General features: G+C 39.0%; 1 protein-coding gene across 1 annotated transcript; it reads right to left on the bottom strand.

Moving 5' to 3' along the window:
* Nucleotides 1-2,217: 2,217 nt before the first annotated feature.
* shmt1 (serine hydroxymethyltransferase 1 (soluble)) lies at nt 2,218-9,337 on the bottom strand. The gene is made up of 12 exons (XM_081609757.1): nt 9,143-9,337; nt 7,658-7,800; nt 7,241-7,386; nt 7,050-7,165; nt 5,812-5,972; nt 5,352-5,433; nt 4,994-5,206; nt 4,787-4,900; nt 3,835-3,957; nt 3,640-3,756; nt 2,951-3,061; nt 2,218-2,816 (listed from the first exon to the last, which is right to left on the bottom strand). Exons 2-12 carry the CDS (start codon nt 7,748-7,750, stop codon nt 2,644-2,646), a joined length of 1,449 nt encoding a protein of 482 aa, XP_081465883.1. The 5' UTR covers nt 7,751-7,800; nt 9,143-9,337; the 3' UTR covers nt 2,218-2,643.
* Nucleotides 9,338-10,077: the final 740 nt, after the last annotated feature.

The following is a 10,077-nucleotide window of genomic DNA, read 5'->3' as shown; positions in this document are numbered from 1 at the left end:
TTTAGGAAAAAGCCTACTTTTAATGTGGGCAATAGTTACATTATAAATGTTTGTGCTCTGCTTTTTGATCTGAAGTTCACTTTGTGGCACTTGGTTACCAGTAAACACGCTCATCTCTTAGCAACAGATTAGCAACAAAAATTGTTATTGTTCAAAAAACATAGGATTTCTTCTACTCTCTCTCAAATGTTTACTTTGTGGAACTTGGTTACCAGAAAACGCGATCATCTCTTAGCAACAGATTAACAGCGTAGCAACACAAATTCTTATTGATAAAAAATATGTTTCTCCCGCTCTTTTGAAATACCACTTATTTTACACTAACAAGAATTGTGCAGCTGGTGAATTTTGCAGAAAAGTTTTTTTTTGTCAATAGTGGCTAATATTTTAGCACACATTCAACACAAAAGCAAAAATCTCGATTTATACTTGGTGGCAGTTCTTTACCAGAAAAAACCCCGCTTATCTCTTAAAACCAAATTAATAACAAGTAGTTTATAAAACAAAATCTCTTTCGAAATAGCGCTTACCTGATTAGATACAAGACATTCACCGTTAGCAAATTTCGCAAAAGTGAAAATCTGAAGTTCACTTCGTGGCACTTGGTTACCAGTAAACACACTCATCTCTTAGCAACAAAAATTGTTATTGTTCAAAAAACATAGGATTTCTTCTACTCTCTCTCAAATGTTTACTTTGTGGAACTTGGTTACCATAAAAACGCGATCATCTCTTAGCAACAGATTAACAGCATATAGCAACACAAATTCTTATTGATAAAAAATATGTTTCTCCCGCTCTTTTGAAATACCACTTATTTTACACTAACAAGAATTGTGCAGTTGGTGAATTTAGCAGAAAAGTTTTTTTTTTTTTGGTCATTAGTGGCAAATATTTTAACACACATTCAACACAAAAGCAAAAATCTCGATTTATACTTGGTGGCAGTTCGTTACCAGAAAAAAACCCCGCTTATCTCTTAAAACCAAATTAATAACAAGTAGTTTATAAAACAAAAGCTCTTTCGAAATAACGCTTACCTGATTAGATACAAGACATTCACCGTTGACAAATTTCGCAAAAGTGAAAATCTGAAGTTCTCTTCGTGGCACTTGGTTACCAGTAAACACAACCATCTCTTAGCAACAAAAATTGTTATTGTTCAAAAAACATAGGATTTCTTCTACTCTCTTGAAATACCACTTTTTGACTCTCCTGAAGGCGATAGTTGACTATCGCCTTCAGGAGAGTCAACTATCGCGATAGTTGACTTTCAGTCTCCTGAAAGTTATAGTCGCGGTTGTAACAGTTCGCGTTTTTGAGCCAAGACAGCGGTATGGCGTTTATAGCTAAGGTTTACATCGGAGCCGCGTGGGAGAGCGGCGCGCGTGATCCGCACCGAGTTGCAAAGATCAGGAGATGCACGAGGCGCTGCGACACGCTGCGCATGCGGCGGCGTCAGCTCGTGCCGCTGCGTGTCCGCTTCAACGCGCACAATGAACCGATCTCCGTGCTCATGATAAATTAAAACAAATTAAATAATTTCCATTGGCATGATTTATCACTTCTCTTTTTATTCATCTTCCTTTCTACAAAAAACTGTGTGATAAAAAGCTTTCTGGTTGGTGCTTTGGTCTCAGCTAAACCTTTTTTTGAAGGAAAATTTTATTTACAAAAGACTTCAAAATTTATTTTATTTGTCGTTTTTGTTTATTTATTTTGGATATTTGAAATGCCTTCCAGTTGCAGTGTTAAATGTTCATTATGATTTAAAGTTTACTGATCTTTCAGATTGTGTTCTTGCATTATAATTTTGCCATTACTAAATTACTTAACATTACTAAAAAATGGTCTAAAAGCAACAATATTGTTTATCAAAAATCAAAAGTTGTTGTGACAACTATATATATGATATATAGTGTAATTAGTTTATTGCCATAGATGGCATAGTTACTTGAAAGAGTAATTTGATGACTCAATTGACATTTTTGCTCAAGCTATTTACGGATCTTTCAAGTTTCCGATATGTTTTCAATTAAATATTGAGGTATATTATTAGACATGCTCTTTGAGCAACTACAGCAATAATTTATGACTGTATGAGAATTAAATGGACAATTATGACTAATAGGGCAGGTACTTAAAATAATACACACATTTCACGTTTGAATGTAAATTTTTTTTAAATATATTGTTTGATTCATTACATCTAACCCATTCTCTTTAAAAAATGTGCTTTATTTTAAAGTCAGAGCAAATTACATTTAAAATTAAAAAAACAGACATACAGTCACTCTTCATTTATTCAGTTGTAATTTAACTTAATGTAATGCAGCACTATTGACCTATATATTAAGTTACACAATAGAATCATACACATCTAAATTAGTAATGTATGGATCCAAGTCAGCGATTCAAGCTGGAACAGTTTGTCAATGGAAAGTCATGACGACATTAACGTTCATTCGTTCCAGCGCAGCCTCTCGTCATCTCCGAAAAACAATCACATTTAAAACAGCGAAGCTTCGTAACAACGGCAAACAAAAAGGAAAACGTTTCTCCCCCGTTGAGAAAAAGGGAAACTGTTGGATTCGGGGGAACATGTTGAAGTCGTCTTGACTGGAGCGGCAAGGAGGCTCCGCTCTACAGTTCAGGAAGGCCCGGCATGGGGAACAGTCCGGCGAAGGCCTCCACCTCCGCCCTGACCTCTGACACCCGCTGCTGGAACTTCTCTCCCTGCGCCAACGCCTGGACGAACTCCTTCAGGGTGGCCTTGGGGTCCAGACTTCTCTGCACTTCCAAGGTCAGCTCAATACCTGCAGGGAGAAAAAAAACACCGCAAATGTTTTACTTTTGAAAAGTATTTGTTACGGCAGACATCTCTGTCTCTTGGTAATTAAAATAATAATAATAATAAAATAATTTCAAAAACATTCTTAGTTCACATTACCTCTGTGAATGAAGTGGGCCACCTTCTTGAAGTCTTCCTCCACCATTCCTCTGGAGGTCAGAGCCGGAGAGCCAAACCTCAGACCGCTTGGACGCAGAGCGCTCTTATCGCCTACGAAGAACAGGAAGGTCAGATAATTATCAAACAGAATCTAACCAGTTTAAAGGGGCAGCATTATGTGTTTTCCAGGCAAATAGTGTCATTTCACAGCACAATCAAGTAACTATGCTACCTTGAGAGTTTTATAAATATTAAATATGACTTAAAAGAAATGTGACTTCGTAATTTAACGCATTGAAATTGGGTGTTTGTCTCTTTAAGAAGCTCCTGCTCTTTCTGATACTCTGCCTTCAGGAAGTCATTACAACATGGCTCCTCCATTAACCCTTTAACAACGTTTTTTACCAGCGTTTCGTTGAGAAGCACCTCGTATAATGAGCCCAGCTGATGTGCTGCTCAACCAGGTATTTGCTAATTGCGGCTGGCTAGTCTGAAGGAGCTGAGCGGAGGAGTCATTGAAGCTCGGAAACTTGGAAAATGCAGCACTGAGGAGGAGGAGCTGCGCCAGAGTGTTTTGCACAGCTAAATGGTTGCCATGGGAGATCAGATCATAACATGATGTAAAGTTCAAAAAAGATTTGACTAAAGACCGCCCCTTTAACTGTTCCACCAGTTTAAACTGCACTTACCTGGACAGGTGTTCTTGTTGCAGGCGACGGCGCAGGCCTCCAAGACCTTCTCAGCTCGTCCTCCGTCCGTTCCTTTGTTGCGAAGGTCCAGCAGGATTAGATGGTTGTCAGAACCGCCTGCAAAGGATGCAGCAAAGACACATTAATCCTCCACAGTAGTCCGTGTTGCAGTAAAATCGGGGGTGCGGCGCCTACCAGTGACGATCTTGTAGCCGAGGTCCATGAGGGAACTGGACAGAGCTTTGCAGTTAGCAAGAACCTGCAGCTGGTAAGACTTAAACTCTGGAGTCATGGCTTGTTTCAGAGCCACGGCAACACCTGCCAGGAGCGGACATTACCTCAGTGACAGCGATTCCAACATAAATCAATGCAGTTCCTCGCAAACGTATAAAGGCCTTGGACATTTAGCTTTTAGTCACATGCAAACACAAACTTCACAACTCTGCCCTGCTTTGTGTTGCTGTTTCACACAAAGTCTCACTAAAGCGCCCCGCAGTGCGAGGAAACTAGAGTGTTCAATGTTCTTTACTAGAGAAGTTTATATATTGGCACTAATGTCGGTATCGGACCATATCTTTCATTTTTTAAGATATTGGTGTCAGTCTGACAAAATTATTATATATTTTTTTTCCACTACACATGTAAGCCCTATTTTGTCTTTCTGGCTGTAATGTGAAAAACTGAGAAAAATTTCAGTGGGTTTGAATACTCGCAGTAAGCAATCAATCAGTAAATTGCATAATAAATTAAAATGAGCTTGATCATTTTCATAATGATCATTTGTACTTTTTGAAGGGCAGCTTTGCTTACGTAGACTTTGTAATCCATTTTATTTATTTAATGCTTCGGTTGTTTCTGCTTTTACATACGATTGTTGTGTTTTATTTTGGATCTTTAAAATATCTTCCAGTTCCGGTGTACAAAGTTAACGTTTATTGGTGTTTCAGAGGGCGAACTCCCGATATTACACCACTATTAATACATAAGCTGAAAATGGTTCTAAAATAACATTATCACCACGTGTCAGAATAATGTCTGAGACAATTTATCACCCAGTAAAATACGTTATTGTGACAGGCCCAACTGCCCAACTGCAAATGTCAAAATGAAGGCTTCATAATAACAGTAGTAATAATAATAATTGTACCTGCAATAGCGTGGTTGTGTGGCCCTCCCTGCAGCCCGGGAAACACAGCCTGGTTGATCAAAGACTCCAAGTTGTACAGCGTCTCTTTACCTTTGGCGTCCACACTCCGTACTCCTGGTGGACGGACCGACGGAGGAGTTGATCAGAGAAGCTTTGAGAACCGGACAGAGGAAAATCCATGTACGTGGGCTTTGTGAAAGAGTCTACCTTTCCGATAAAAGATAAGGCCGGCCCGGCAGCCGCGGAGAGTTTTGTGAGTCGTTGTCGTGACGATGTCACAGTGATCAAAGGGCGAGGGGACGAGCCCGGCCGCCACCAGCCCACTGATGTGAGCCATGTCCCCCATCAGATAGGCGGCGTTCTCGTTGGCGATCTGCTTCAAGCGAGCGTAGTCAAGGTTACGGGAATAGCAGCTTGTTCCTGAAATAAGCAGAAATGTAACTTTTTTTTTGTTATGTGCTACATTTACAGAAGATAATCAACATATCTGACTTTCTCTCTTAGACTTCATCTAAACTTCCTCCATTATTATTACAATTATTATTAATTGTTATTATCGAAGAACCTGCGATGATGAGCTTTGGGTGGAACAGCCGGGCGTTTTCCTGCAGTTTGTCATAATCAATGTAGCCGGTTTCTGGGTTCACCTGAAAACGACCACAGAAAAAAAAACACATAAACTAAGAAATACACATTCCTTAAATAACATTAGTTAATACAACCTACAATTAGTTTAATCTGATTCAGATTTATAGAGCTATATGCAGCAAGTCCAAGTAGACAATTTATATTTATATAAGTAATTCAAAAGAAAATAAAAAACAAATTAAACGCATCACAACAAAGCAATTAAAACAGATTACAGATCAGTGAACAACACAAGTTTAAAATTTTCCATATTTATTACAGATAATTCCCTGCTAATCCCTAGGATTGATCTCGTCTTATCCGACCAAACAAACACACCGTCGCTCATTACTTTGGGAAACTGGATTTCTAACTGAACAGGTGCAGAGACAAGGCACCTTGTAGGGCATGGATTCAAAGAAGATGGACGTTGCTGAGATTTTCTTCTTCTCGGTCATGAAGCCGTGAGTGAGGTGACCGCCGTCGGGAAGGTCCAGGCCCATGATCCGGCCGTGCGGTTCCACCACGGCGGTGTAGACCGCGAAGTTAGCCGGGGAACCTTGTGGAGAAACGGAGAATATATGTGAAGATAAGAGCAAAGAGATAAATGGACAGAAGCCATCTTTAATTGAAATTAATAATTCTACTTTAAATGCGAAATATTACATAGATTCACTACACAGAGCACAACATATCTCCAGATTAGGTGATATCGCAAACCTGCAAACCTTGTGGACATACTTTACAGTAGACTGACGTTTCTGTGTTAAATAATACTTTGTTTATTAATCTTAGTCAATGTTGAAATTTTCTCAGAAACTGAATTTTAGGTTTTCTGCATGTCAGGAGGATCAAAAGCAACAGAAATAAATAAACACATACAATATATCATTATATATACAATCAATCTATGTAAGAGTTTCACTTCCTGAACTGAATTATTCAAGTAAATAAACTTTTTGATGATACTCTATGTTCCCGAGACGTACGTTAGCTAGTTCATGCTCCGAGCTACAATCACAGTGAAACTGCTGTTTATATTTACATTTATAAACACATTTTTCAGTAATATTTGAAAAGGAATGAAGAAAACAAAATCATAGTTTTAAAAAAAATACAGCAAAAAGTATCCACACCATGTGGGTGTTTCATGCTTTTTATTGCTTTCACAAATCAATCATGATCGACAAAATTTGCCTTTTTTGACAAACAATACTTATGTTATCATACTTATTTCATAATGAATATTTTTATTTATTAGGCAGTATTTTATAAAAAAATTTTTCACTTTTACATTTATGGGTTCCTTTGTTGTTGTTTTAAATGAAAAAAGCCTAATTTTGTTGCTCATGATATATATGGAGCTAAATTTGGGCAAAAAAGTTTGTTAAAAAAAAAAAAAAAGAAACTGAAACTGAAAAAACTGAATTTGAAACTGAACAAAAAGTTTTCAGATTTAAGGATTTTTCTTTCTGTTTTTATTTTATTATTACTATTGAACAAACCGTATGGGCTCAATTTAGCTCCGTAGCTTGATTTGACAAAGCAGTAAAGCGCGTAAATCCTCCAAGTGCCTGAATACTTTTTAGAAACTCTGCACAAACTGTTCACATCTGTTAAGGTGCAGACTTGTCACCTGAGTACGGCTGTGCATTAACTCCCCACTTCTCAGAGTTCAGACCAAAGGCCTCCAGCGCCCTCTTCTGGCAAAGCCTTTCCAGCTCATCGACATGTTCAGTTCCACCATAGTACCTGAAGTGACGAGTCATGCTCATAAGTACCATAAATAACGTCATTCAGTGAACAGAAGTGGATCAGGGCTAGTACCTCTGGCCGGGGTAGCCCTCAGAGTACTTGTTGTTCATGCAGGAACCGAGAGCTTCAAGAACAGCTCTGCTGGCGAAGTTCTCCGAAGCGATCAGCTCCAGTCCGTACGTCTGCCTGTGCTTCTCCTTCTTTATGATGGAGAACACCTGAAACGCAAGAGACACAAAACTGTTACCACTGCCCAAGCCTTTTTGAGGCCCTAAGAGATTAATCATTATTATCTATTAAAACAAAACAGAAATTGTGTTTCCATGTGTAGTAGCATTATTTAGTTTGCAACATTCAATGTTTTTCTATCATGCTAGTTTGGTGCTCTCGAGGCCCCCTGTTGGCATGGAGGACCCTAAGCAGCTGATTATCTCGCCTACGCCTTGGGCCGGCCCTGCCTAATTAATGAGTATTTGCACGAGCTCAAACCTCCGAGTCGTTGACGGACAGAGGCTCCAGCATCATCTTGTTGTGGGAGTCCCATGTTTCTTTGCCCACACTGTGACCGTTTGTTACAGACATGGTTGGGTTTTGTTTCTTTTTTTTTTTTGTCAGAGTTGCAACGTGGAAATCTAAAAAGAAGAGATAAGAATCACAGACACAGATTTAAAAAAACACACAATATAAAAGAATCCATAAAAGCAGATACTAACGCAGATAATAAAAGAGAGGGTTACGAGGAGCCAGTTTTCCTGTCTTGCAAAATCTTGTTTCATCTTGTTCATATTACGACCATAAACTTCCATGTATCGTAATGGGATTCTTAGCGATAAACAGTGTTGTGTCCATACTTCAAGTTCAGTCAGATTGGACGGTGAGGCATCTGTGAGCGGCAATATTTGGGTTATGTAGCAGATTTTCACTTGGATTTAGGTCTGGACTTTGACTAGGCCATTCGAATGCATAATTATGATTCCATTTATCCATTCAATTGTATCTCTGGATGTGTAGGGTTGAACCTCCAGCTTAGTCTCAAGTCTTTTGCACTTTGTACAGTTTTTGCCCTGTATTTAGAAAAAACCATCTCCACAGCATGATACTGCCGTCACCATATTTCACTTTAAAAATGTAGAATATAATTTCATGGTCTTATCTCTGTTGTGAACATTTCCACTGCTTTATCACTGAGATTCTTCTTATTACTTAGTCCGCATGAAGCCAGTCATTGCCTTCTGAGAACAGCTTGTTTTCATATTGATATCAAATTACAAACGTCAGTTACCAGGATCACATGTTTCCAGATTTCTAGTAACAGAACTATCTTGTAACTACGGGCTTCTTGTTGTTGCTCTATCACATACAGTCCGGATCTTTGCCCTGGCTTTGGGGCCATTACTGCAACACAAAGCTGCAGAGTGAAAGAGGGAGAGAGAGAGAGAGAGGGAGAGAGAGAGAGAGGGAGAGAGAGAGTGCAGCAAAAATCCAGACTCAACACTGTTGCAACCCCCCCGGGGCTCATCAGTTGACCTTTGAACTGTTAGACATTGCAGAATCTGTCAAAACATAATCAGTGAAGCAACCGTGGAAACAGACATTTCTTCTTAAAGCAACCGCTCACGCATATTATGCCGTCTGAAACGTAAGTCTTTGCACATGACAGCTGCCGTGTGTTACAGCTGCTGAACACCGAGCACAAGGCTTTAATTACGACAACCCGATCTGACTGAGAAAATCCAAACACGCTGAATAAAATATATACTCTGCGTGATTAAAAGCAAAAATACTCGTCTAACTTGTTTTGGGATTTTTTTTGACAGGGTGGATCTAGCAGCTGCCTGCTAACAGCCATGTGTCACTGCAGCAGCAGCAGCAACGAAACATCAGCAGAAACATTATAATCTGTCTACTCAGATACAGATGAGCTGTAATAAAACATGTGTTTTTCTTGCTACTTTAAAAATATGAAGCACTCACCAGATGATGATGATGGTGATGATGGTAGTGGTAAAGAAGAAGGTGATGGAGGCTCCCGCTGCTATCTGTAGCAGACCTAAACTGGGATCAGTTTTTACGAATCTGGCACAAAAGAAAAGCCTCCACCCGGAGAGCAAAGTCCGCGAAACTTTCAGCCAATCGGATCACGTTCTTCCTCCTTTTTTTTTCCGCTTACGTAACAACGCACTATCCGTTACTGCCACCGTCAGCTCACACTGGCTGTCATCTATTTTATCGAAAAGCGTTTCGTTTCGGAATTTTAAAGATACTGTCAGGTGGTGGTGGGATGTTTTTGTTTTTTTTTCCATCAACACGTGTGCTCTAACAATGCAAGGAGAGTTGTGTAATGAAGCAGAGTTTCACAAACTACGGGAGTTTTATAGAGCTCAATGAAGGGGAAAAAATATCTGTTGCTCTACATTTGTGGATTTACGTAGGTGACGTCACAAGAGGCAGATAAGTGACTTTTGGCATATTCTGGCATCGATTCTGAAGCCTCCTACTCAAATGTTCAGTTTTTAATATTGACATCTTTTTGTCATTCTGTGTTCTTAAATACAGTTTGGATATAGTTTGGAAGCCCTACAGAAAAAAACAACAAAAATTTTTCACAGGTAATATCAAAGTGCTTCTCAAAAGCACTTTGAGAAGCACTCAAAGTGCTTCTCAAAGTGAGAAGCACTTTGAGAAGTGCTTCTCAAAATATGAATGAAAATACATAATCATATTTGAAGAAATTTGGTGATGAAAAGTACTCAAAATAACTCCTGTTCCATTGCATGATGTAAAATGCATATGGAAGTTTATGGGAGAAAAATGTTTTATGTAAATAAGGAAACATTGTATAATGTTCAGAGAGAGAAGTATGAGAGAGCTTCTCAATGTGTGAACTGAACTGGAGTCAGAGCTTCAAG

The sequence above is a fragment of the Poecilia reticulata genome, chromosome 8, assembly GCF_904066995.2.
Source record: "Poecilia reticulata chromosome 8, P_reticulata-male-v2, whole genome shotgun sequence".
NCBI lineage: Eukaryota > Metazoa > Chordata > Actinopteri > Cyprinodontiformes > Poeciliidae > Poecilia > Poecilia reticulata.
This window is presented reverse-complemented; position numbering and strand designations above follow the sequence as displayed.

What these genes read in the sequence shown, in the direction of transcription:
- shmt1 (XM_081609757.1), bottom strand. Translation starts at nt 7,750, where the DNA reads ATGTCTGTAACAAACGGTCACAGTGTGGGCAAAGAAACATGGGACTCC. An exon ending in GAGGGCTACCCCGGCCAGAG is followed by an intron (nt 7,166 to 7,240) that starts GTACTAGCCCTG and finishes TCGTCACTTCAG; the next exon opens with GTACTATGGTGGAACTGAAC. An exon ending in ACACAACCACGCTATTGCAG is followed by an intron (nt 3,958 to 4,786) that starts GTACAATTATTA and finishes CGCTCCTGGCAG; the next exon opens with GTGTTGCCGTGGCTCTGAAA.